The sequence below is a fragment of the Lipotes vexillifer genome, unplaced genomic scaffold (assembly GCF_000442215.2).
Source record: "Lipotes vexillifer unplaced genomic scaffold, Lipotes_vexillifer_v1.1 scaffold1785, whole genome shotgun sequence".
In the NCBI taxonomy this organism is placed as follows: Eukaryota; Metazoa; Chordata; class Mammalia; order Artiodactyla; family Lipotidae; genus Lipotes; species Lipotes vexillifer.
Window position 1 is genome coordinate 129,191 of NW_006785388.1, and position 26,570 is coordinate 155,760.

Below are 26,570 nucleotides of genomic sequence, written 5' to 3' on the forward strand. Positions count from 1 at the left end.
AGGAGAGGGGCCACAGCAGGAGGACACCCCCGAAAAAAAAAAAAAAAAAAAAAAAAAAAAAGACTCTGCGCTCCCAATGCCGGGAGCCGGGGTTCGATCCCTGGTCAGGGAACTAAGATCCTGCACACTGCAGCTGAGACCCAGAGCAGCCAAATAAATAAATAAATAATTAAAAAAAATATATATATATATATATTTGAAAGAGTGAAAAAAAAGCCAAAATTGAATATAAACAAAAGCAAATAAGCCTAACTGCATATCCAGTTGATAACAGAACCACACAGAGAAAATAAGTCAGGTACCTTCCAAATTCAGCCCTCTGACTGTGTTCCCTTCATGGGATATATTCTAAGGACAGAAAGACTCCACTTTATTCCCAGTATGTATGTTGTTGGCAATGATAGTGTTGAGGTGATTGTGAAGCTAGAGTCTAAGGTAGACTGTATCTGGTAGAGAACATGAGTAAATATATCCATATATGGTTGTTGACAGGAACACCACTGTGGAATGAGGGAAGAGAACTGTACTGCCAGATTGCAATTGGGGACTGCAGTATGAACTCTTAAAAAATAGATTTCCTAGTTTTGTCCAGTGAAAGAGTCTAGAAGCAGTGAAACTGCAGTAGCAATGAACACACGCTGTACCCAGACCTTGGTTTCTCAATACCATTCTCCACTAAAAGGAACCAGAGGTCCTTGGAGAGGTGGAAGATTCTAGGTATGGGGCAGGAAAAAATACAAGATGAGCCTGGAGCACCTTGTGGTGCCAGAAAGTAAGGACATGCTTGAAAAGCAAAAGGATGAGGCATGTCAAAAGGACATGGAAGCCAACCAGAAAGAACCAAAGCTAGAACATTTGAGCATCCAAAAGGCTATTAAACCTTTTGGAGGAGGCACCAGGGAAGGTAGCACATATGTATTCACTTTAAAATTCCATTGAGCTGTACATTGACGATTTATGCACATTACTCTATGCATGCTATAGTCCAAAAAACTCCCCCCCCCCAATGACACTCTTGGATTCTAAGTTGTTGAGTAAAAAAAAAACAATGCAGGGACTTCCCTGGTGGCGCAGTGGTTAAGAATCCGCCCGCGATAGACATTCCAGCCCCTGTGGAAGGATCTCAGCATTTGGAGCCTGCGGTGTACATGGGACCATCCCGAGAATCTAAGGGCAAAGGCGGGATGCAGCCTGCGGCCATTCTGTCTTCATGTGCGTTCGCCTGTCTCCTCTCACCATGGCATGGGCCTTCCCACCTGGGCCTCCCATCTCTCATGCCGGCAGCATCTCCTCCCTCTCCATGTTCCCGCCCCGGCCCTGCCCCTCCACAGCTACACCCTGCTGCGCAGACAAGCTTCCGGAAGCAGGGGTCCGCGGTCTCCGTCACGGGCCCTTCCCCACGGCACTGCCGACAACCTTCTTGCTACCGAGGCGAGAGGAGGCTCTGCCATGCCCTCCCTGTGCTTCTCGGCACCACTAGCTAACCCCCCCCCCACCCCCATGCCTTCCTGGAGGGGCGTTCTTGGCCTCTGACATCGAGCTCTCCCTGCGGCCTCCACAACGTCTCCAGCTGGTGAAGTCCCTCACGGCCCAGTCCTCTCCCCTCTTTTTACGCCACGCTCCCAGGGAAGCCGTCTCATCTGTCCTTACGACATCTAGGACATCGTGTCCACAGGCTGCTCCCAAACGTCATGGAAGGCTGCACGGGGCTGTGGAATCAGACCGGGTCTGGATCCCAGTCAGTTCTGTCAGCGAGGCGCCTACCATATACCCTGAAGATGCCACTCCTGTCTCCCTGTCCAGCCTGATCTACCCGCCGCCGACTTCCTGACCCCCTGTCCAAATGCCCAGCAGATGGCTTTGTCACCCCCAAGCCAGGAGGCACTGGCACAAGGGACTCAACAACCGCCTCTAGGGTCTGTCTGCAGCATGCGTCTGCGTGTGTCACTCCCCTGCACTGCACCGGTCAGCCCTCCCCGAGGACCTGGCTTTCGCTGAGAATCTCCCTCTCCCGCCCAAGCCCACCCCACCCCCTGCCAAAATGATGGAGGCACCACCCGGTTCTGACCAACGAAAGGACAGCGTTTATTTGCTGGGGGCATCTGACAAAGAAGCTACGCTACAGGTCGGGAAGGTGCTCCTTGCTGGCTGTGATCGAGGGATTTGGTGGAAGCTGCAGGCAACCATCTTCTGATCCTGAGGCAGAGGCCTGGGATGAAGCAGACGCTGCAGAGTGCAGAGGGGAGGTAGGAAGAAACTGGGTATTTGGTGAAACTGTTTACCTGCTGCCAATACCCCTGGCCTTCTCAGCTTCGTAAACCAACACATTTCTTTTATTGCTTAAACCAACTTCCTCTACGGTTAAATCAATTACTGGAAACCAAAAGCCGCCCAGCTAATACAGTTCCTTTCAGATCAAAGTCTCACATTCACCTCTAGTGTGATTGGAAGTGTCAGTATAAACCTTCCTGACGGAAGCAAAATGAGAGTGCAGGCAAGTCTGTCACACGGGCCCTGCTGCGGGGCGGGGCCAGGGCCTTCCATCTTTTCTTCAAAGCCTTTGCCCGTCAGGCCTCTGTCCGCCCTCCCAGCCCGGGGACCCGGCGCTTACCCCACGAGGCCCAGGCAGGAGGGCGGCCCAGGTGCCCTTCTCCAAGGAGCAGGTGCCTCGATGATCTCTAGGGCCCACCCGCCAGCGGCTTCTGCCCCTCCCTGGCCCCCCAAGGTTCCTTGTCAGGCAGTGAGTGGTGTGCACAGTGAAAGTCCCTGTACACACGCGGCAGGGGAAGGGTCTACTTTCAGGCTGTGGGTGAGCGCATTGTGTAGGGGCCTGGCTGAGTAACCTCGAGCCCATCACCTGTCATCTCTAAGGGTCGAGGACCACCCGTGTCCAGGAGGAGACAAGCAGAGGGGGTGCCCAGAGAAAAGCTGTGACACTAAGGGCCAGGGCACCCCATCTCTGGGCCACGCTTGGCCATCACTCAGCTTTTGGCCTCACTTTGTATCTGGGACACAAGGGGGAGGATGGCTGCAGACTCCCGACCCCGCGGGGTTGGGGGTAAAGGAAACTGACTGAGGTCTAAGGAGTGGCCCTCACTGTGCAGAGTCAATGGCTGGGGACCAACATGGCACAGGGACTTGCCTAAGGTAACACCCCAGAGCTGGGTGACGTCCCAGACCCCCCAACTCGCTTTCCCTTCATCGAGTGCACACTGGTGGCAGCAGCTTCAGGGGGCCCAAGGCTGGCTGCCACTTGACCTACCAATGTCAGACCTGCCAGAGGCGAGGTGACAGGACTGGGCAGCAGGGGCCAGCTGCTTCCCCTTTCAGGCCTGGAAAGGTATTGCTCGAGGGTTTATCCTCAGTGGGCTGAACACGGAATGCCAAAGCCCACCCCTCAGAACCCTTTGAAACAACCCTCTCACTCCGAGGCACTTCTAGAAGCTGGCTGGACTCAGATTGTGGCTCTCCCACTTCAGCACTAGCGCCAAACGTGGGAGCAAACCCAGGTCAAGAGCCGGATACAGGTACCCGCGTACCCGCCAGCTAGTATTATGAGCCGAATTGCAACATGAGAACACATTTAATGCTACATGCAGCTTGTGGCCTGGCCCGGCTCCTCCCCACACTCCGAGAATCCTACTTGGAGAACCCCTTCTCCATAGCTTCAGTCACTTCAGGGTGCAGAAAGCGGCCAGCCAAGCGTTCGATGTCATCCAGCGTCAGGCGGCTCAGGGACTTCTCATAATCCTGAGGAGAGAAGGCCAGGAGGATTCAGCGGTGCGGGTCGAGGGGACACTGGGGTAGGGGCAGGGGCTGCGAGCGGCTGGGTGGGACGTGGAAGTCCCGGACGACCCTGCTCACCCTCTGGAGTTGGTCCAGGACTCTGCTGGCATCTGCGGCGCTGAAGTGACGGGCCAGGACTTTGGAGATTAGAGGCCAGGCGGCCGGGGGTGGGGGCGGGGCCTCGGCCACTGTCCGCGCGCTGCTTTCTTCCAGCAACACCTTCTCCAGAGGTTTGACCACTAGGTTGAGCTTGGAATTGGGCCCAATGCTGTAATCGGAGAGTCTTTTCCCATCTGCCCGAGAGAGATTGATGGAGCTGTGGCCCACGGTGGTGGGAAAGGCCTCAGGGAGGCCAGGCGGAGCGCCGCAGCATCCGGCTGAGGATGCAGCCTCCCCGGGGGTCAAGCGGCCAGAGCCCCCTCCACTCCACTGCTGCCCGGGATCGGCCCGGACGCCCCGTCCCCTGACTTCCCGCGGGGCTCCCCGGGCGTCTCCTCTCCCCGGTTACCTGCCAGGGCCTTGCCCTTGAACAGCAGCCGCTGCTGGCGGACGGGGACGTTCAGCCTCTCGGAGACCAGATGTTTCAGCGTGGACACCAGCTCGTCCTCCGACACCTGGCCGGGCCGAGGGTGAGAGGCAGGCGGTGAGGCCGCAGCCCCCGCGGAGGGCGGCTCTCCCGCCCGGCTCGTCCCCGCCCTCGGCCCGGCCCTGCGCCCAGGGGCCAACCGCGTGAGCCGGCACGGCGGCGGGGCCCAGCGGCGCTACCTGCAGGTTGCACTCGCGGCCCTGGAGCGCCTTCACTGTTAGCTGCATGGCGGCCGCGGCGGCGTCCACTCCGGCCGGCGCGAAGCCCTACAGCCCCCCGCCGCGCGCCGCCGCCCCGGGCGCGCGCCAGAACCAGCTGCCGCTGCCGGAAGTCGCGCGAGGGGCGCGCCCAGCGTCGCGGCCCCGCCCCCCGTGTCGCGTTCCACAGCACCCCCGCAACCCCCCCCTCGCATCCCGGAGCACGGGGACCGGCCCGGACCCGGGGCCCGCGGCGACTGAGCCGGGAAGCCCGCGGGGATGAGAAGGGGCGGAGGAACTAGTCGGGCCCGGTCAGAGGAGTCGGGGAGCTGGAACTCGGGGGAGAAGGCGGGCCAGGGGTTCGCTCGCCCCCGCTCGCTGCCCGAGGGCGGAACAGGTCAGCGCCGAGGCCGATTCCCTGCCTCTCAGGAGTCCGCTGATGACCCGGCCCTGCAGAGCTTGCCCCGCGGCCCTCCTGCCGCCTCCTTTCTAGTCGGCCTACGGAAAATCAGCTGAGCTTGGGAGCGGGCGGGGGAGCCAGTCCTCCGCTCTCATCTTCCCACCGCTCCTTCTGGAACAGAGAGACACAACTCTCAGAGGGGATGCATGGGGAAGGAGGGCTGAGAGAGAAAGTCTGGGCAGAGGTCACCGTGTCACCCAAGCCAGCCCTCCATGCTGGCCCACACTTACCCAGCCACACCCTCCCCCCCCCACCCCGCTCCGCCCGCAGGCCTCAGAGGGCAAAGACTGGAAGGGACCCAAGCTTGCTTCTCTCTTTTATTGAAATATATTTTCTAGGCAGTGCCCACCTACTGAACTCAGCATGGCCTCTTTGGCACTGAAAGCTGGAGAATAAAAAACGAGTAAAAAAAATAAGACTGGATTTTTCTGAGTGCATAGTGCATGAGAACTAAAGGCCTTTGGTACACAAGAACTGTGGGGGCCGTGGGTGGAGGCTGGGGGCTAGGGGTGGTGAAAGCTTGACCCGGGGGGCCTCAGGGAACTGCACACACACTGCTATAGATGAAGTGGCCAGTAACTAAGGCCAGCATCTCTGAGGTGCCACTCAGTGCCACAAGGAAGGGGGCCTGGGAGGCATAGTCAGCCTGAAGGCGGCGGAGGGACAGCTGCAGCATGGCCAAGGCCAGCAGGCTGTTCTGCACCCCGACCTCGATGCTGACAGTCCGACGCTGGGCCACTGGCAGCTTCAGGCATGTGGCCAGGCAGTAACCCACCAGGAGGCCAACCGGGGGCACTGTGAGGCCCACCAGCACAATGGGAAGCCTGACGCCTGCCAGGATGAAGACCCCCATGTGGTAGGCCAGGAAGAGGCCACCCAGGAGCAGCACGAAGCTGAAGGGCTTGATGACCTGCAGCAGCAGCTGCGAGAACTTGGGGAGCTTGGACTTGATCAGCACGCCTGCTGCTATGGGGATGGCGATGAACAGCAGGGTCCCCAGGATCTTGGAAATGGGCACGTGGAGTGTTTCGTGGCTGCTGAGCAGGCGGCTGTAGATGGCCGAGGACAGCGGCAGGAAGCCGGTGGCAGCCACTGTTGAGATGAAAGTCATGGAGATGGCCAGGGTGACATCCCCCCCAAGGAGGAGGCTGAAGAGGTAGCTCCCCCCGCCACCGGGCGACGAGCAAGTGATGATGAGGCCCAGAGCCAGGGCCTTGGGCAGCATGAAGACCTTAGCCATCAGAAAAGCATACAAGGGCATAACCAGAAACTGGCCCAGGAGGCCCAGCAGCATGGGCTGGGGGCTCTGCAGGAGCCCCTTCAGAACCTCGAGCTCTACTTTGCACCCAAATGAACACTTGTTGACAAAGATAAGAGGCAGGAGCAGGTAGAGTACTGGGTTCTCTGAGAAGTGGGCCAAGTCAGTGCCAAGGGCGGCAGGGTCTTCAGCACGTGAGACCTTGATGCAGAAATCTCTCCGCTCCTCAACCAGCGTGGGTGGGGCCTCACGGGGGTCCAGGAGCTGGAGGTGGAGTGGCGCTAGCCCAGGCAGGCCCGAGTGGATGCTCACCACGAAGCCGCCCCCACCAGCCCAGGCTATGGCACTCACGTTCTTGATGGTCAGCAGCTCTGTGTCCAGGGAGGTGACCCTCAGCACAGGGCTGGGCCCCGTCCCGTTGCCCTGGCCTGGGTACTGGCTTGAGACCACGATGATGCCCTCGCTCTCCTCTGGGAACTCAAACTCCGTCACGGAGCCATCCCCAATGCTCAGGTAGCGGCGCCCTGTCAGGGGCACAGTACGGCCCACAGCTGTGCTGAGACTGGCGCTGGCTGTGCCCCGCGCCCCCCAGAGCAGGCTGAGAAGCAGCAGGCTGGCCCTGAGCATGCCTCGGGGGCCCGTGCAGACACTGCCATCCCCCGGGCCCGGCCACCTCCTAAACACCATGGCTCCTCCCAAAAGGTGGGGAGCCAGGGCCCCCTGCGGCTTAGGAGAGCAGCTCTGTGGGTGCCGTCGGGCTGTCCTGAGAAGGGTCCATGGGCAAGGCCTGGCCCTGTGCTGCCTTTCTTGATGGCAGAGCTCTTCCTGAGGAGAGAAGGGACACAGAGAGGTAGGTGGCTGGTGAAGGTGAGCAGCTGTGAGCCCAGGAGCGCAGGATCTGGAAGCCCACTGTTCGGAGACTCGGCAGCGCCCCTTGCTGCAACCCTGGGATGGAAACGGAAGGCCTAGTGCTGGCCCTTGAGTGCCATTCGGCTGCCCCCGTCCCAGTCACAACTGCCTCAAGCTTCCCATCCCTCACCCAGAGGGGCCACCTACAGGTCGGAGTTCACCTTCAGCCCACTGATACACGCTGATTTCCCTGGGTCTGCCCACCACAGTGACCATCTGGAGATGTCCCAATACCAGAGGATCTGGGAGAGCCACCCTCAGTCCTGTCACCACTAGCCTGTGCCCCACCTGCTTTGAGATGCAGCTGCAGCAGTACCACCACTGGGACGAAATCTCTGAAGGACTGCCCAGGGATGCCAAGGAAGCCTGCCCACTGAGAGTAGGTTAGGGCATTTGAGTGTCATCTGCCAGGCAGAGCAGCCGGCAAAGGGTGGGGCAGTGGGTGACCACCAGGCCAAAGGCCCCAGGGGCTGATGTTCACCATCGACACGTGAACTGCGTTGCTGTGCATGGCCACCTGGCCTACCCTTCCTGCTGACATCGACACGTGAACTGCGTTGCTGTGCATGGCCACCTGGCCTACCCATCCCGCTGACAGGGGTGAGATGGGGGTTCTGGGAGGGCACAGGTCCCCTCTCCCCAGGGGAGCTGCCGGAAGGGGCAGCAGGAAGGGATCAGATAGGGCCACGTGTCCACTGGGGGTTCCCCTCCTTCTGTCAGAGCTCCCACTCCCCTGGCAGTCCCAGAATTTGAGCTCCTAGAGCCACTGTGCCAAAGTCCAAGGTATCCTCCCCTGCCCACACGTGCCCCTAGCAGAGCCTGGAACTACCAGTGAGAGGAGGAGTGTTTCTAGGAGGGCAGGGCGCCTCAGGGGGAAAGGAGGACGTTTGTCTCCTTCCACTTCTCAGTTTGGGCAGCCAGAAGCCGATTGCCACATCACCTGCAGGAACTGGAGCAACCAGGATGAGGACACAGTGATTTTTCATCATTACTGCTGACTGAGTCACATCCTACGATGTCCCAGTCTTGGAAGAGGCCCCTGTTTCTCTAGATCCTATCAGGGTTGGGTCCTTCCCCCTCCCCCCCACCTCACCGATGCCGGGGGAGCAGGGGGAGTAGGTGGTGAAGTTCCGCTGTGCCACCCTGGGATGCCATGGCCTCTCCTGGCTTGGGGTTTGCGTCACTTACCCCGGAGGCCTCGATCCAGCCTTGAGTCCCGCAACTGAAGAGGGAGGCAGGAAAACCAGAGGGAGTCACAGGGAAAGGATGAAGGTACCCGGTACTGAAGGCGCCCGGTACTGAAGGCGCCGGGTGCTGTGAGCCAGCTCAGAGGGAGAGGAGGCGAAGGGCCATCCACCCCGTCCTTCCAGTACCGCCGGTGGCTTTGGGTCACTGAGTCACTGCGTGAGGGGTCTGGCCCGGATCCCCACTATTTCTGCTTGAGGTACCATTAGAGTTTGGGCAGATGCGCCCCTAGGCAAGCGAGGGAACCCCGGGCCGGTGGCTTTTTCCACACGGGCCAAGCGTTCGGTGTCGGGGCAGTTGGCAGTGCTGACCCGGATCTCCTCCCTACCTGGGAGTCCAGAAGTTGTCGGACAGGGCACAACCAGAGCTCGGGCAGGAATCGGGGAGGGAGGGCAGGAGGAGCGCGCCACCGCCGGGTTCGCGCTGCAGCCTCGCAGCCGGCAGGCCGGCGACCCGCCCGGGCACTCCCGGGGTCTCTCACGCCACTCCCGGTCCCCGCGGCCGCGCCAGGCCTCACGAACGCGCGGCGGTGGCCCTTCCCCGGCTGGGGCCAGAAGCCGCCTTCCAACCGCCCTTCCCGGACCGGGGCTCTCACCTGCCTCCGCGGCCCTGAAGCTGGGCGCCGGCGCCAGCCCCTGCCGGGCGGGCTCCCTGTTCTCCCTGGCCTGTCCTGCCTTTCTGGATTTTACACTTTTTTCAGCTCACCTCTGGCGGCCGGGGCGGGTCCCGGCCGGATGTGGCGTGTCTGGGAGCGACGAGGTGGCGCGCGCGCGCCGGCTTGTCAGCCTTCCGGGTGGCTGCTGGTCGGCGCTGGGTGCGGACTTGTGTGGCCGCCGAGCCGCGGGTCCCAGCCTTCTGCGGTCGCCGCCGGGGCGACTCGCTCTGCGTAGGCACCCCAGTCATTCCCAAACACGCTGTGACCTCTGGGGGCACTGGGACACAGGCTTAGATGTTAGCCCAGCTAGGACGCCTGAGGGCTGCTGCTGGTGGCAGGAGACCGGGGTCAGGGTTTCGCCCATGGTCCTGCTCTGGGCACCCAGCCCTGTAGCCCGAGAGCTGGGTCCGACCGACCCAGACTCCAGGGCCCAGGCTCAGCCTTGTCCCACCTTCCTTCGTTCAAACGTCGACCGAGCGCCTATTTCCACACTGTGTAATATCAGTGAACTTTTCAACGTCTCAAAACTATTTGGGGCCACCAGCAAGGTCCGGAGACTTCACGGAAAAGGAACGCACACATATGGCATAAGGAAGGGCAAAAAGGTGGTGAGGACGTAGAATGTGGACATGGGAAGACAGTAAGCAAGCAAGTGTAGAATCATGGGGATTTGCATGTTCCCAGAGGCTGCTGGGCAACTGCGGTCAGGCAGCGGGATGAGGGCTACCCACTGCTCTGGAAGACCTCTTGTCAGGGCTGTGATGGAGGCCAGTGGTGCCCAAACTTGCAGGTTCTTGCCCCCAGGAGGTTCATAAGACACATCGTAGAGAATGTCCAAAAAGACCCGTAGCATCTCTTCTATTTAATTTTTCCAATAAATAATTGTAATCATTTAAATAAAAACCTATTAATTTTCATTTAGCCTCATTTAAATACATTTTACTTATTTAAAAATTCTAGGGCTTCCCTGGTGGCGCAGTGGTTGAGAGTCCGCCTGCCGATGCAGGGGACACGGGTTCGTGCCCCGCTCCGGGAAGATCCCACATGCCGCGGAGCGGCTGGGCCCATGAGCCATGGCCACTGGGCCTGCGCGTCCGGAGCCTGTGCTCCGCAATGGGAGAGGCCATAGCAGTGAGAGGCCTGCGTACCGCAAAAACAAAAACAAAAACAAAAACAAAAAATTCTACTTGTGTATGTGTGCTATAAAGTTCAGATTAGTACATGCGTGTGACATGTAAGCAGACACAAACATGGTGAGGGTACACACTCTGGGTTTGATTTATGTCAGTGATCCAGAAACATTCAGAGGCCATAGCTCTAGGCTGTCCTTTAGCCTCAGTTCATAAGCCATTTGTGTGTGTGGACTTGGTGTCCCAGAAAGTCTGTACTGTCCCTCTCAAATGGGTTGAGCTGTCCTGATGGAAGCAGCCTGGCACAGGTGAGAGGGCTGAACTTGGCACATGCTGTGTTGAAGACTGCAGTTTGCAAAAGAGCAGTGGTGCTGTCGCGGCCTGAGGATGGGGTAAAACTGGCCAGAAGGAGAAGGGGGATGGGTCAGCTGGAAGAACTGGGGATGGGAAACCTAAAAGATGTGTTAGCTCTTGAGGAAACCTGTGTTTTTATATTCCAGCTGCATGGGAATTGGTGCCAGGGGTCAAGGAGAGCAAATGTAGTTAGAAGGCTGCTTCCCACTCTACCATCAGTCCTTTCAGTCTTCCCTGAAAAGCCAGAGTGGGCTGGTGGGCTGTCCAACATGACGGAATTTAGAGGCCTTCCCTGCAGGAAAAAAGGCGTGGCTAAATTAAAGACAAGAGAACGTTTGTAGTTAGTTTAGGGGATTAATAATTTACCCCAGAGGAGAAGGAAGGTCTCTACGAATCAGTCAAGGATATCTAGTTCCAAAAGAGAAGTCAGCTGGGCAGACAGAATAGATGGCACAAACGATAGTGACAGCTAAAACAACATCCGTGCACTTCAGATGGGAGACCTGCCACCGTCCTGCTAACAGGGTCACAGTGATGACCCTGAAAAGTGTGCCTACCTCCTGCTCTCCAGGCAGGGGTCTCCAAGTAGACCATGTGATAAATCAGCATGCATGGAAGGCGTATTCTATACAAGCACAAGTATGGGATGCATTTGGTATTTACCGGGAAATGTAGTGACAACTGGCGTTTCTGCATGCCCAGCAACAGGTCACGGCCCCCGAGTTTTCTTTGGGGGGGCCATCCCTCCTCCATTCTCGGTACGCAAGGTTTGCATGAGGATGACCCCAACACTGGCCTCTAGGGTGGGCACAGGCCCAGAGGTAGCCAATCAGAGCCACACAGATTGAGACAAGGATAAACCCATAATCCAATCTGGACCTATGAGAGGTAGTGCCCGGGAACTTGGGCTGGAACGACTGGGAAGGTGGGAGCTCTTTTCTTGCTGGGATTGCTAACCTGGGACATCTACTGTCACTCCCCCTGCCTGGGGAAGACAGCATGTTTGAAAAGGATGCAAACACAAAGAAAAGCGGAGCCAAGAGATGGAGAGCCCGTATCCCAAGGACGTTACTAGAGCTGGAATCACCCATGGGCGTTGGGGTCTGTTACAGGAACATTAAGCCTCCCTCCCCTGTCATTATGTATTTATTTTTGCATATGCCAGTTGGGTTGGGACCCTGTCACTTGTAACTGATGATGTCTTAACTCCTGAGGGTAGGCCTGGGGGACAAAACCCTGGCGGAAGAGGACCACAGGATGTAAAGACGTACCTCCGCTTTGGAAGGTCGGGCGGGCTGCATTCCACACCACTGTCAGCATCCTACCTGTGTTGGGTCACATGGGGGATAAAGCTGGCCTGCCGTTTCCGTCTGTGTGACTCTGGTGCACGCAGTGAAGGTCTGGGGCAGGTCAGCTGGCTCAGCAGTTGTATAATACAGAGGCACCTCCCAGCCTTGTGGTGCGGCCCTTCGCTGAGATGCATTTCATTTGGGGCAAGCGACTAACCTTGTGGGGACCTATTCATCTGGCTTCTAACCTCTCAGCTCCAGGAAAACTTTCCTGAGCACACCAGGGACCATTTATCTTCCGTAAATGGGGCTCACCAGCAACCAGCAGCATTGCTCGCTAGGGTGTGCAGATGAAACACTGGCCACACGATAATCACTGTGGCAGCCCCACTGGGTACACGTAGATTCATCAGACTAGTCTCTCTACTTTGGAGGATGTTGAAAATGTCCAAAATAGAAGGTTTAAAAAATGAACACATGTATGATACTATAGTGGTAAGTACTTGTCATTATAAACACTGTCAAATGCACAGACTGTACGACACCAAGAGGGAAGCCTGATGTCCACCCTGGGCTTTGGGTGGTGATGACGTGTCAGTGGAGGCTAGGTATGTGGGAACTCTGGACTTTCTGATCAACTTTTCTGGGAACCTAAAACTGCTCTAAAACAGGAAGTCTATTTAAAAATGAAGACACATAAAGCTCTTGGCACAGGGTCAGGCTGCGTTTCAGCTTCTGTGAACACCATCTCCCAGGTAAGCGACCCGGGCCGTCCTCACGCCTGCACTTCCTGGTCCTTTGCAGTTGTGGCTATGGCCTCACAACCACAGCTTCTCATCCCGGGCCGTCCCTTGCCTCTCTCTCCTCTTCTGCCACCTCCTTAAATACTTTCATTTCCTGATGCCGTGTTCACACTCTCGCAGCACCTAACCCCTAGAGGGGGGACTCGCAGGTTCACTGCCCCGGCCATGGCCCCCTTGAGCCTACCTGGCTGGCGCCCCAATTCCTCCATCTGGGAAGTCCCAACCGCCTTCTCTCCTTTTTGTGACCCCAGACCATTTCTGCACCCTCATGTACTTTTCCAGAAAACTCCTTATAGTTTCTTGCTCGTTCTCACCCCTTGCAGGGAAATATAACTGCAATCTGTGAGAAATGCCAAATAGCCCACGTGACTCGGCCTCTTCCTGGCCTGATTTCAAAGGCATCTAACACTGAGCACCGTGGGGGAGACACACTAGCTCTAGCTCTCGCGGGAGGCTGCGGGGAGGAGGGAAGCTCCTGGGTTGGTTTTAATCCCCATCCCTGTCCCTATAGGCCTGTGCCGTGTCTAAGGGCAAGGCTACAGGGGTGCCCACAGGGGAGCCCCTCTGCTCACCACCTGAATCACATCTCAAGGACAACACCACCCGACTCCCCTCTGAATGCACCTCATTCCTTCGGGGGCCACCAGTTTATTAAGACGTCATTTAGAAAGCGGGCCCTCTGACAGACAAACCGCAGGAGCTGCCACCCGCTGCGCTGGGAACCGCCATCGGGCTGGCGACCTCACTGCCCGGCCGGCCTGGCTCCCAGGTGGGCACCCCTTCCCGCGAGAGCAAGGCAGGAGGCAGCCAGGCGTCGGGAGTGGCCACCGCGTTCGGCTCAGCAGAACGAATCACACTGGAAACAGGACTGGCCTGCAGAGCAGTGAGCCACTCTGGGACAGAGAGGTTCTGGAAGATGCCCCGACCTGCCAGGCAGCTGCTACCAGACTGGGGGCCGCAGGCGCCTGGGACTTGGGTGGGTGTCGGCCAGCAGAGCAGCTTTAGGAAAAAGAGACGGGTACCTGGGGTCCCCGGACAAAGCGCCATGGGGCCGCAGCGCAGCCCCACCACTGGGCATGGTCTGGTCACCGGTCACCGCCTCGGAGCCCTGCCGTGCTGGGGCGGGAGTGCCCCTGGCTGGATGTGGGGTCGGGCCTCAGCGCTGCGCCGGCGCCCCCTCCTGGCTGGGTACACACAGCCTTGCTTCGTCTGGTCCTCGAGCTTGGCCGCTAGCTGGCTGTGGTCCTCCTGGGGATGCAGCCTTCCATCTCCAGCGCCTCAGGCCAGCCTTCGTACTTATTGGTGTGCTTACTGTTCTTCACGTGCTGCGGGTCGGTGGGGGAAGGAAGGCACGAGCTCAGCCCTCGGGCACCAGGGCCAGACAGAACCCTCTGTCCCCCTGTGCTGGGGTCAACCAAGCGTGCAGCCTCGGGCACCCGCCACCTGCCTGTCCCAGCGCCTCAGCGTTCTCATCTAAAAATGGCAGCAGCTGCCCTGGCCTGCCCCCTCACAGGTGGAGCGGGGGGTCACCTTCTTTGAACTTAGGTGGGTGGGCCTGGCACACGCTGGGAAGGGAAGGAGGGGGAGTGTGTCCCTGCCCTCACCCAGCCCTCAGGGAGCCGCTGGAAGCTCTGGGAAGAGCGAGGCCAGAGGGGGCGTTTCTTCTCTGGGGGCTGAGCTGCTCTTTCGGCAGCTGGAGCCTTCCAGAAACTGGCGGAACAGCCTGTTTGCCTTGTTCTGCTGTGGGGAGCAGGGTGTGCAGTGTGAACTGGGGTGCTGGGTTTTGGGGGGGATGGGACAGGACTGAGCATCCTGGCATGCAGGATCTTAGTTCCCCGACCAGGGATTGAACCCGTGCCCCTTGCAGTGGAAGCGCAGAGTCCCAACACTGGACCGCCGGGGAAGTCCCAGGAGCATCTTAAAGACGTGTGGGCTGCTGTGTGTGTGGGTGCTGGGCGTGAACAGAGGGGACCTCAGAGGATGCAGGCAGGAGGGGAGGGCAGACTGGTCTGCACCTGGCAGTGGGGGTCCCAGGGCCTGCGCCCATACCTGCTCAAAGGGGCTCTTGTTCTGCACACCCTTGGCCCCTACAAACACCCAGCTGTCCCGGAAGGCCAGGTCCTTGACATTCTTGCTGCCCAGATCACTGAAAAGCTTCCTGGTCTCTTCATTCATCCTGCCCCACAGAAGGAAGAGATATGAGCCGTGACCACAGAAGGGTGAAGCCTCGGCCAGCCTCGGCCATTACTTACTTGGTGGCTGGGTCATCGTAGGAAGCCACAAACACCAGGGTGCCTTCATGCAGCGGCCGGATAAACTTCAGTAGATCATTGACATCTGGGGGGGCAGTTCCCATGGAGCATCAGGCACCACTGAGCACCCCTCCCTCACCAACCCCTGTTCTCCAATGAGGAAACTAAAGTAGTGATCAGGCCAGGGACACACCCTGGCCAGGGCTGCTGAGTGAGTGCAGGGACCAAATGGTATAAGAAGCCAGGGCCGAAGCCCTGGCCGTACACCTGCCCTTCTCCCCGGCTTTTCTGAACACAAGGAAGTGCTCAAGACGCCCCAGCGAGCGGACAGAAGGAGCAGCTTTCAGGGGGAAGATGCCGTCATCCCGCCCACAGTCAGAAGGCGGAGGCCGCGGCCTGACTCACCTCCCGCCCACATGTCGAAGGCGCGGGCCTCGATGAGCTCTCCGCTTACCCCTGGTCGGAGGGAAGGATGGGTGCTGCTGGAAGCTTTTCACCTCCCATCTCCACGCCCACCGTGCCCCTCGTTCAGACTGCTGGGACCCACCCGAGGCTGTGGAGCTTCTGCTCAGTATTGGGGGCCCTCCAGGGGCTCCCCATGAAGCAGCCTCCCACTTCCTGGAAACTTCCAGTTCTCCACTGCTGCCACGCTCTCGTCCATCGGGTCACCTCTTCTGTGGAGCCTTCAGCTCGCACAGACCCTTTCCCAGGCCCCCCTGCGAATCCCTGGTGGCGGGGTGGAAGGAGGGCGGCAGGTCACGGCTCAGCTTTGCCTCTCTGCTCCGTGGGCAACTCACCATTCACCAGGGCGATGTTCAGTCCCCGGCCCACGTTGTCCTTGACACTGCTCATGAGCCTAGCAGGGGGACAGAGCCTTCCAGTGGCACATCTACCCTGCTCGACCCCGGTCCTCGCAGACCCAGCTCCCCTCCCAGCCCCCGCCCACCTGAGGGGCTCACATCCTGTCCTCCAGGCAGATCTTGGGTCCAATGACGTTGGCAGCCCCGCTGACCATGCGGAAGGCCAGGTGCTCCTCGGGACATGGCTGAGGCAGGCCGCATTTGTACTTCCTGGCCCTCGGCTCTGGGTAGGGACAACAGGGGTGACCCATGGGCCTGGCCCTGGGGGCACCCGAGATCTGAGAGGGGGAGGTCAGGACCAGCCCATAGGGAGGAATGAGTGACCACAGACCAGGGGACTGGCGTGGGGTGGGGATGTGGCTCAGGTCAAGGAAGGGACACTTCCATGGACACTCTGTATCCCACTGGGGCTGGCCTCAGGGCAAGGTGACAGGGACCCCAGGGAGGCTCTTTGGCCACTGGTGGGAGAAGGGAAAGGAGGCAGGAGGGCTGGCCTGGGCTGTGGCCCCACCGGGAACAGAGGACAGGAGGGAAGGAAAGCTGCTGGGAGGGCAGGTGCAAGGACCCCATGGAGAGGGCACGAGGAGGTTGGTCTCTATTACAAAGTGACCTGTGTCCCCACGAAAGATGTTCTCAAGTCCCTACTCCCAGGACCTCAGAACGTGATCCTCTGTGGAAATAGGGTCATTGAAGTTATAATTCATTAAGATGAGGTCATCCTGGAATAGGGTGGGACCTAAATCTAATGACACGTGTTCTTATAAAAGACAGGAGAGAAGACACACACACACGGAGAAGTCCTTGTGAAGATGGAGGTGGAGATGGGAGGGAGGCGGCCACAAGTTCAGGGACACCTGAGGCCACCAGAAGCTGGCAGAGGTGAGTAAGGGTCCTCCCTGGAGCCTCTGGAGGGAGTGTAGCCTTCCAACACCTAGATTTCAAACTTCTACCTTCCGGAACTGTGAGAGAATACACTTCTGTTGTTTAAGCCACCTGGTTTGTGCTATTTTGTTACAGCAGCCTCGGGAAACTGATACAGATTCTGATACCAAGAAGTGGGGTGCTGCCATGATAAATCCCTAAAAATGTGGAAATGGCTTTGCAATTGGGTAATGGGTAGAGGCTGCAGAATTTTGAGGTGCATATTAGGAAAGGCCTAGATTGCCTTGAAGAGACTGTTGGTAGGAATATGGACATTATAGGTGATTCTGGTGAGGGCTCAGAAAGAAGACAGAAGAGCAGTAGAGAGAGCTTCTATGGTCTGGGATAAGGCACATATCATCGTGACCAGACTGTCGATAGAAATGTGAATGCTAAAGGTGCTTCTGGTGAGCTCTCACACGGAAATGAGGAACCTGTTATGGGACACTGGAGGGAAGGCCATCCTTGTCATAAAGTGGCAAAGAACTTGGCCAAATTGTTTTCTACTGTTTTGCGGAAGGTAGAACTTGTAAATGCTGAACTTGGAGACTGAGCTGAGGAGATTTCCAAGCGAAGTGTTGAGGGCTTCTCCTTGTTGCTCAAAGTGACATATAAGGGGAGAGAGATAAATTGAGGATGTAACTGTTAAGTATGAAGGAACCAGAATGTGAAGATCTAGAAGATTCTCAGGCTAATCATACTGCAAAAAATGAGAAAGCAGGCTCGGGAGAGAACACCAAGGGTGTGGCTGGACAACTGTTCATGAACAGCTGGGCCACATGACCTGTGGACCCACTCAAGCATGTCAGCGGAAGCCAGCAATGGAGAGATGAGGTTATCCAGGAAAGATCTGGAGGATTCTCTTGTTTTACAGCTTAGACCCTCGTGAATTGCACAGGAGATCAACAAAGCTTTTGAGAATTTTATACCAGTAGAAACACTGCCAGCCCAGACCGAAAGGGACAGAGAAAGGACAGAAGGGAGGAAGGATGATTCCAAGGGCAGAGCAATGGCTGCAGAGGCCAGAGTTGGCTCAGGCCCAGAGGGAGCGTAGGATCGTCCCCTACGTTCCAGATCCCCCCGACCCCCACCAAAGGCCCAGGGATGATTCTTATGCTTTGAAATCGAATGGATTTACCCTTCTGGGTTTGGGACTTGCTTAAGACTGATGACCCCTTTATACTTTCCAATTTCTCCCTTTTGGAATGGGAATGTCTATCCTATGCCTGTCCCCCTAGTGTATTCTGGAAGCAGGTAACTTGTTTTCTAGGCTCACAGCATGCAAGCAGCTCCAGTGGGCTGTGACGGCTAGTTTGGGGAGGGATGAATGGAAAAGAGAAACCCTGGAGGGCTGGGGACAGGCACGAGTGTCACAAAAGTGGTAAGAGGGGTGGGCACAGGGGAGGAGCAGGGAGGTGACAGGAGCCTTACCTGCAGTCACTGAGTTCTCTGGGCCTGTGGGTACAGAGAGTTGTTTCTGTTAGTGTGGACCTTTCCTAGGGCCTGCAGCAGGGAAGCCTGCTCCTATACTGTGAAGTCAAGGTAGAGGGGCAGTCAGGTTCAGGGGCCAAGGGCTAAGCCAGGCTGACCTTGGCACGTACGTTCCCGCTCAAGTCTAAATGATGTTCAGATGCAAAGCTCTCTGCTCCAGGAAAAGGGTAGATCGGAATTGCAAAAAGTACTTAGGTGATGTGTCACCAGTAACGAGGTGTCGAGTCCCCTCCCCATCTCAGAACCCAGCGGAAAGCCTGCAGGGAACAACTTGGGAGTCATCCCCAGTGTTCAGCAAAAGCCCCCCTGCCCCTCACATGGGCCCCAGTGAACAAAGGATTCTAATTAGCGGGGATTGGCGTTTCGAGCCGAAGCAACTGGGTGGTAGGGGGAAGGCTGTGCCGGATGCCAGGAGGCGGACCGAGGGCAGCTACAGGTGCCCTGCCAAGAAGAGACAGCAAACCCAGGCCACCGCCACCTCCACCCCGAGCCTCAGGCCGCAGGCCCAGGTGGCCGCGCCGGGGACCTTGTAGCGGGGCGAGGGAGAGTCCCACACTCACTGGTGAAGAGTTGCTGGATGCGAGGAAAGCCACCACCAGGCCCACCGAGGAGGATGCTGGCTACGAGCCAGGTGAGGCCCACGGTGATGACCAGGGCCACGATGCGGAGGGGACCTAGAGGCATGACAGACACGGGCAAGGCCTCCTCAGACGCCAGCGAGCTCCCGAACGACCCCAGGGCCCCTCATGATCGGATCTCCCCAGGCACTTGGGAAGAAGTGAGTGGAGACCAGGAAGGTGGGAGCTCCTGGCGGGTGAAGGAGGAAGCTGAGCTCCAACCCCAAGGCTCGGCTTGGCCCTCCCTGGCGGTGTGGAGGGGCCTCCTAACCTCCTGCTTCTGAGGCTGCCAATGTCTTTGAGTCCCTGCCATCCTGCCCTCCTTTCTCCTGTGACGGTGACGGCGGAGGTTCCTACTCCTTTGGAAGGCCAGGCAGTCCTCCTGCTGTGAGCTGGGCGCCGAGCTCTCCAGCCTGCTTGGCTTTCTTAGCATAGAGGTCACTTTGTCTCCCTCATTCCCCTCTATTTTCAACACCTCCTGTCCTCAGAAAACGCGGGAGGAAAGGCCTCCTTCGGAGTCACATCCGCAGGCAGCGGCGGGGCTCTGCGCCCTCCCTTCCTTCTCCCTGCCGGCTCCTCCAAAGTCCTGTGCGCTGGCTTCTTCCACAGACTTCCCGCCCCGTCTCGCAACCTGCTCCACTCTGCCCTTGCCTCCGTCAGCCCCGCAGGACGGCTTGCAGCCAAGGCCGCCTGGGACCTTCTTGATGCCAGCGCCCCGGGTTACCTGTTGGCCCTAATGTCCCTTGACCCCTCAGGTGGCCACGCAGGCTGCGGCCCTCCCGAGGAAACCCTGCTCGGCTGGCTTCTGGGATGGCGCCCTTGAGCCCCACCTGGATGCTCTTCGTCCTTCTGGCTTAGATCGTCCTCCTTGACCCTCCCCTGAAAAGCTGGACTTTCCCCAGCTCCTGTCCCAGTGTCCTCTCTGCCTCTACCCTACTCTCCGTCTCCCCTCCTGCCTCGACTCTACCTAGAGGTGCCCTACTCTGCTCCCAGCCTTGAACTAACCCTCACGGGCACTGACTGTATTTTACCACTCCAGCCCTGATCACTCTTGAGGCCCCACTCTCTCAGCTAGTTCCTCATGGGTCAGCTTCCTCGGGATACATGCATAATGGTTCAATTTTAGCAGGTATGAAGTCCACCCCCCAACCTATCCACCTCCAAGCCCCCTTCATCTTAGCTGTCCAGGCGACAGTAGGGCTGGCACTGGGTTCACATCCAACCGCAGGGCCACTATGGTCAGCTTCTCATCTAAGACCACGGCCTCTCCCTGTCCACCCAGCCGCCGTGCTCCCTGGAGCTCTCTCCCACAACTTTTTCCAAACAGTGGCCAGTTATCCCATTTGGGAGAAATCTATTATAATCCTCATCTCACAGCTGAAAAGAGAGAGCTGGGAGCTGAAGTCCTCAGAGGTGAAAGGATTTGCTCAAGGTCATAGAATGAGTGTTTGTGCAGAGTCCTCTGTTTCAAAAACCAAACCCAGGGACTTCCCTGGTGGCGCAGTGGTTAAGAATCCGCCTGCCAATGCAGGGGACACGGGTTTGAGCCCTGGTCCGGGAAGATCCCACATGCCGCGGAGCGACTAAGCCCGTGCACCACAGCTACTGAGCCTGTGCTCTAGAGCCCGCGAGCCACAACTACTAGGGCCACGTGCCACAACTCCTGAAGCCCGCGTGCCTAGAGCCCGTGCTCTGCAACAAGAGAAGCCACTGCAATGAGAAGCCCGCGCACTGCAAGGAAAACCCAACATAGCCAAAAATAAATAAATAAAAAAAAAAAAATGTATAACCCCCCCCCCCAAACCCAGTGGTGCCACCACCCCTGGCCCTTCCAGACAGACCTCTGGACACCTAGGCCTCCAGCCAAGTCTCCTTTCCAACTCTCTCCGGTTCACTGTGGAAGCCACCCACCTGCCAACCTCATGTCCACTTCTCCCGCTGGGGTGGGGCAGCCGTCAGGTGCAGCGTTTGTGGACTGTGCGCTCTGGGGGGCAACAAAGCAGAAGAGCAGGTTTGGGTGGGGGTCAGGGATGATGAGCCCGTGCTGGGTCCCAGCTGTGGGGCGGGCGCGATCGGTGCACCGACTTGCTCGGCCAACTACCTGGCCAGGCTCCTCGGGAAGGCGGAGAGAAGCCCGGCTGGGACCGGAGGGGCCTCAGGAACCTGGAGGCTCACGATCGTGCCCACGGGAGCCTCTGGGCCTGGGAAGTGGAAGTGGTTCTCCCAGACGCGGGAGTGGGAGGCCCCAGCTCAGGGCCCCCCCCACGGCCCCCCGCACCTGGAGGTTGGCGATGCGGGCCGGGCCGGCCAGAGACTTGCCTGGCGGTGGGGGGATGCGAGCTCAGTCAGGGGCAGCCCCGTCAGGCCGGCCGCCCCGCTCTGCTCGGCCAGGCAAGGCGAGGGAGCTCCGCGGCGCGGAGCGAGAGGCCCGGCAATGGCGGCCCAGGGCGGTAGCACGGCCTGCAGGCGCCACCCCGCCATCGGTCGGGGCTGGGCGACCGGCCACCGGGTGGGAGGGGCCCGGGCGGGCCCCGCCCCTGACGCACGCTCTGGTGGAGCCGCGGGGCCGGGCTGCCAGACCGCCAAGGGGAGGGGCCCTACTCAGCCCCGCCCCTGAGGTCTTGTCTGAGGCTTCGTTCAGGTGGGAGAGCCCAGCGTTCCCAGGCTTTGAGGGCGGGGCTGTGGTCGTGCCCCGCGCTCGGATTTCTGAAGTTTAGGAAGGGGCGGATGGATCTGGGGCGTAATTAGACATTGTTTCAAAGTTCAAATGTGTGCCTTTTCGAAACCCGGAGGGACAGAAGCGTGTACGGGAAACAGCAGAATGCGAAGAGCCCGGGGCCAGCAGGCTCAGCCTTCCGCAGCCTCCCTTTCACCGTCTTCTTTCTAGAGGGCAGCGCGCTCACACGCTGTCACCCCTGCCTGCTCCTCCAGCCTCCTTCACAAAGGCGCCCCCGACACCGCCCAGGGCACCCCGATCACCTCCCGTGCTGGGAGAGCTGGGGTCACCTCTGTCGCCTGGACCCATCTTTCTGGACGGCAGCAGCCCGGCGGCTTCAGAATCACTGAAACATCCGTGCCCTTTGACCCAATGACACCACTTTCGGGAAACCTTCCTAAGGAAAGAACCCAGAATACAGAGAAAGTTGATAGAGCCAGGCAGTGACAGAGCTCTGGTTAGCATCCAGGAGCGTCTACACTGGCATTCACAACACTCCCTCGTTCTCCCTAACGAGATCAAGGTGATAAGTTTCAGGCCCCCGTGCTGCTGTCACGGGTTGGTATTTGAGTTTTGTCATGGAATTTGGGACCAGAAATAGTACTGACCATTTGCCAAACTCTCACATATCTGTGAGTACCAAGCCCTGGGCACCGTGCCCTCCTTAGCACTCTTCCCTGTAATGCTGGCAGTCGTGGTGCCCAGTAGACGAAGCTCCTGCCAGGCACAGGGCAGCGGCCAGATGGCTGGTTTTTAGAGGACAGTGTTTACACCTTGCTCAGAGCAGGCATTTTGGAAAGGCTGGTTTAATGAGCCCCCCTGAGGGCCCAGAGGCACATTCACCAACCCCAGGGGCACCACCTTCGAGAGGGCCAGAGGGCTGGGACTCATCCCAAGCCTTCTGTGCCTCAAGGGGCAGCTTTGTTTCTCCAGGAATGTTTTTCGATGGGGACTTGGAGAGCATGAGACCCTCTTGTCATAGACCCTCATGGCCCTGCCCCAGTGCAGGCACCCAGCGGGAGATGGCAGAGAATGTAGCTCCCACAGCTGCGGCACCAGTTCACTGTGTTTCCTTGGCTCCTTGTGTCCCTGCCTGAGTGTAGGCACCCAGAGCCCGCGTGCTCAGCTGATCCCTCGTTCCCCTCTCAGTGTAGACACCGAGCACGGAGTTGTCACTTGACAGTGCTCACGTGGGCCTGCATGCTCAGGCCCCCGTGCCAGCACCTCCCGCCTCTACCCCTGAGTAGGCACCCAGAGCTGAGGTGACGGGCAACTGTCTTATTGCAGGACCTCTTGCCTATACCCTAGATTAGGCAATCGGCTCTCCGGTGACAGTTGAATGCCCTCACCTGAGGCCACCTCTGCCACAGTGTAGGAATCCAGAGCCGAGGTGACAGTTAAATGATCTCCATGGTCCCTCACTCTCCGTTCCAGTGTAGCTACCAAGATTTGTGCTTGTAGTCAACTCACCTCACCAGGGCCCTCACGTCTCTGTGGTGTGGAGCTGTACGGAGGTAAAGTGGCATTTGAGTGCCCCCTGCTGGGCCTCATGTCTCTGCCCCAGGGTGGCTGCCATCGCTGAAGTGCTACCTGTGTGCCCTCGCCTGCCCCTCATGCCTTTACCTGAGGATGGGCCTCTAAGCCTCGCCCTGGTTCACGCATCCCACAGTTAAATGTGAGTTGAACGTTGAAACCTGGGCCCAACGCCTCTCACCCAGTGTAGGCACCCAGAGCTAAGGGGACTGTTGGCTGTCCTCGCCTGGGCCCTCCTGCTGTGTCCCACTGCAGAGATTCAGTGCCAGTTGAAAGCCCTCAGCGCCAATGCTGCCACCCAGAGCTTAGGTGACAGGTATCTTTCCTCACTAGTCCGTTGTGTCTCTTCCCCCTCCTAGGGCCCCAGAGCTGTGACATTTGTCTCAATTCAGTGAGGCCCTAAGGACTATGTCAGAGATGAGGTGACCAGTGACTGTCCTCACGGGGTCCCTCATGCTTCTGGCTCCAGAATGGAGGTGACAGCTGAACGTCCTTACCCAGGACCTCATGCTTCTTCCTCATTTCAGGCTCCTAGAGCTGAGATCACAGCTACTGTCCCTCTCAGGTCTCTCATCTCTGTCACTCACAGGCACCCGGTGTCAGGTGATAGCAGAGCATCCTCACCAGAGCCCTCTCATCACTGCCACAGGGTAGCACCCAGACCGGAGGTGTCCATTGATTGCCCTGGCCTGGGCCCTCTGTCATGGTGGGGACACTCAGACAGATGGGGAGGTCCCCACCCGGGGAGGTCCCCACCCCTCCCTCCCTCTCTTCTCACAGGCGGTTATCACATTTTGGGGGCCCAGGAGGAGCTGGGTCCCTCCTCCACTTCAGGCTCGTGCCCCTACATGGATATTCTGTGTTGCTAAGAGTCCCCCTCGGTGATGCCATGCCAGAAGATTCCCCAAGGGGCCTGGGTCCTTGGAGGACTACCCCCAGCACACAGCTCTACTGGGTCCCCCAAAAGTCTGTAGGCGTCTGTGGGGCTCTGTGAGGGGGCTCTGAGCACCAAGACCCCAGCTGGGTCAGGAAGGGCCCCCTGCACCTCCGTTTATTTGGTTTTTATCCCGAAGGTTTGTGGTCATCCTCAGGCCCGGATTTTGAAGGTTTGAGGTCCCAGGACTGGGCCAGGGACGCGGCTGTCCCTTCCCCGGGAGCGGCACAGCGCCCCCTGGCGGCTAGCAGAAGGCCCGGCTGCGGCTCCGAGGACCTGCTCCACCGCATCCCGGGCCACCATCTCGGGGTCTGGCGCTCTCGTGCCATCCTGGGCCTTTTGCAAAGCCTCATTTGCCCCTCACGGGCACGTGGCTGCACCACAGAGAGTCAAGGGCAGGACCCTCTGTAGCCACGCTGGAGCCAAAGTGTTACAGGGGGGCGCGCGAGTCTCTAGGCCCACACCATCAGCTCCCGGCGAACCTGGGTGACTTACGGTCCCTTGTCCAGGCCACAGGCATCGGGAGGACCAAGGCCACTGCCCGCCCCCCGCCCCCAGGCTGAAGCCTGGCCTATAGTCCTGTCCACGTGGGGCCTTCTCAGCTGCTCTGCATGGACCTGGGCCAAGAGGCACTGCAGGATCCGGATTCCAGCCAACCCTGTCCCAGAAAGCCCCTCCCTTCCCTGTTCACCTAGGTCTACGTGAACTCTGTGGTCTCCCTCCTGCACAAGCTGGATGGAAGCGGCAAGTCCTCTGGTTACAGGAGGGGTCGGGGAGAGCGGGGATGGCACCTGAGGATGCAGCCATGTGCAGGGTGTGACTCACCACCCTAGCTTATGGGACAGGAGGCGGCCAGCCCCCACTTGAGTTCCTTCTCGTCTACTTACCGCTCCTGCAGAGTCCTGGGTGGGAGCCTCAGCTCTGCCCCCAGCCCCGGGGGCCGTGAGGGGGTTAAGGAGAGCTGGTTGTCAGCATCAGGCTGAGGAGAGGCCTCCGTAATGGGAGCGAAAAGCCCTGGACAGTTGCCTTCAACAGCGAAAAGCCCTGGACAGTTGCCTTCAACAGTGTGGGTGGGGACAGACAGGCCACAGGCCCAGCTGAAGGCAGGAGCCACTGGCCAGGTTCTTGCCAACGGCCCCGCTGCCGCAGAGCGTCCCCGACCCGGGAGCCCTGAGCCCTGCCAGCTGTGAGGCCCTGGGGCATGGAGTCTGCCTGCCTGGGGCACGCATCGGGCTGCTGGCTCGTTCTGTACCAGCATCTGAGTCTTTTGTCTGTTCGTTTGGTTTGGGTCAGCCTGCTGCTCTCCCCGGAGCTCAGTGAAGAGCTGAGCCGGGGGCAGGGGCAGGACAGACTCCCAGGGAGTGTGCTCTTATTCAGAAGTGGGGTGTGTGCAGACCTCAGGTCAAGGTGAGGTCACCCTGGAGGAGACTGGACCCCAAATCTAATATGACTGGTGTTCTTGTAAAGGGAAAACAGAGCAAGACAGACACACAGAGGAGAATGTCATATGAAGACACAGAGAGACCGGAGTGACCGGTCTACGTGGCCAGCTGAGCCCCTGGAGGGCGCTGGTCCTGGAGCTCAGCCTTCCGGCCTCCGGCACTGGGAGAGGGTACCTTTCTGTTGCCTTAAGCTTCCCTGCGTGCAGCGCTTTGTTACAGGGGCCCCAGGAAACACAGGCAAGGGAGGCTGGTGAGGCCAGCTGTGCACCTCTCTGCGGTGCCCAGGGTGTGCCCTGGACTTGCCCCTCCCCCTTGGCATCTGTTCCCAAATCGCTTAGCCACTCCTTCCTAAATACTTGTCGCCTCAGTGGTCTGGCAGTGCCTCTGAGTGCCCTGGCTGGGGCACGGGCACTGCCTGGGGAGGGAAGGGGAAATGAACGTGACTTGTTCTTGTGCCCAAGGTGGTCTCGTGACAAAGTTCTAAGGTGCGGGGCAGAGAGGAGGGGAAGGCCGGGCTTGGTCAGGACTGAAGGATACCCACGTTCCCGCCCGAGCCAGCGGCGGAGGGAAGTGGGTGGCGGGGAGAGGCGAGGGCGGGGGCCCGTGGTCGCAGGTGGCAGGAAAGAAACAACCAGGGGACAGGCAGGCCTGTCTGCGGATTTAATGGCAGGGGACTGAGCCGGGGCATCCCACCTGCCGCTTCTGCTTTTGCGGTGGCGAGGGCACCACCTGAGGGCGGGGTGAGATGGGGTGGCCGTGGAGTGCTGAGTTAGGATGGCCATGGGAGCTGTGGGGGGCAGAGGGCCACTCGGGAGGCCCGACACAGGTGCGCTGCTGGGTCCTTCCAGCACAGAGGTCCCTTCCAGTGGGGAGCCAGGAATGTCAAGTGGTGCTGAGACTGGGCCGCGCCTGCCCCCTTCCCCTGCGCTCCGAGGACCTTGCCCCCCTGCTGCCCACAACTGCAGCCCTCCTTCGCCTTCCTCCAGCGGGGCTCAGTCTGGGGGACAGAGGCTGGCTCGGGTGGGGACGGTCACAGTGCTGGGTGGCAGAGGAATGAGACAGGGCCCAGGGGCGGGTGGCGTGGCCCGAGCCCGGGCAGGAATGTGAGGCTAAGGGCTGTGGTCCCGAGTCC

General features: G+C 59.0%; 3 protein-coding genes across 6 annotated transcripts; all 3 read right to left on the reverse strand.

Annotated features, from left to right (window-relative positions):
- Positions 1-2,076: 2,076 nt before the first annotated feature.
- Positions 2,077-4,648, reverse strand: UBL4A (ubiquitin like 4A). Of its 2 annotated transcripts, XM_007457438.1 has the most exons (5): positions 4,552-4,648; positions 4,295-4,400; positions 3,865-4,079; positions 3,644-3,750; positions 2,077-2,226 (listed from the first exon to the last, which is right to left on the reverse strand). In XM_007457438.1, the coding sequence occupies exons 1-5, from the start codon at positions 4,597-4,599 to the stop codon at positions 2,115-2,117; spliced, it is 588 nt and encodes a 195-aa protein (XP_007457500.1). In that variant the 5' UTR covers positions 4,600-4,648; the 3' UTR covers positions 2,077-2,114. The 2 variants fall into 2 exon arrangements, with proteins under 2 accessions (XP_007457500.1, XP_007457501.1); XM_007457439.1 differs by lacking the exon at positions 2,077-2,226 and having other exon boundaries at positions 3,640-3,750; positions 4,552-4,599.
- Positions 4,649-5,326: 678 nt separating this feature from the next.
- On the reverse strand, positions 5,327-8,785 carry SLC10A3 (solute carrier family 10 member 3). The gene is made up of 2 exons (XM_007457440.1): positions 8,385-8,785; positions 5,327-7,112 (listed from the first exon to the last, which is right to left on the reverse strand). Exon 2 carries the CDS (start codon positions 6,972-6,974, stop codon positions 5,565-5,567), a length of 1,410 nt encoding a protein of 469 aa, XP_007457502.1. The 5' UTR covers positions 6,975-7,112; positions 8,385-8,785; the 3' UTR covers positions 5,327-5,564.
- Positions 8,786-13,901: 5,116 nt separating this feature from the next.
- FAM3A (FAM3 metabolism regulating signaling molecule A) lies at positions 13,902-20,791 on the reverse strand. Of its 3 annotated transcripts, XM_007457441.1 has the most exons (9): positions 20,725-20,791; positions 18,757-18,870; positions 18,137-18,160; positions 15,884-16,007; positions 15,722-15,780; positions 15,330-15,380; positions 14,925-15,009; positions 14,722-14,848; positions 13,902-13,997 (listed from the first exon to the last, which is right to left on the reverse strand). In XM_007457441.1, exons 1-9 carry the CDS (start codon positions 20,735-20,737, stop codon positions 13,902-13,904), a joined length of 693 nt encoding a protein of 230 aa, XP_007457503.1. In that variant the 5' UTR covers positions 20,738-20,791. The 3 variants fall into 3 exon arrangements, with proteins under 3 accessions (XP_007457503.1, XP_007457505.1, XP_007457504.1); XM_007457443.1 differs by lacking the exon at positions 18,757-18,870 and having other exon boundaries at positions 20,725-20,737; XM_007457442.1 differs by lacking the exon at positions 15,330-15,380 and having other exon boundaries at positions 20,725-20,737.
- Positions 20,792-26,570: the final 5,779 nt, after the last annotated feature.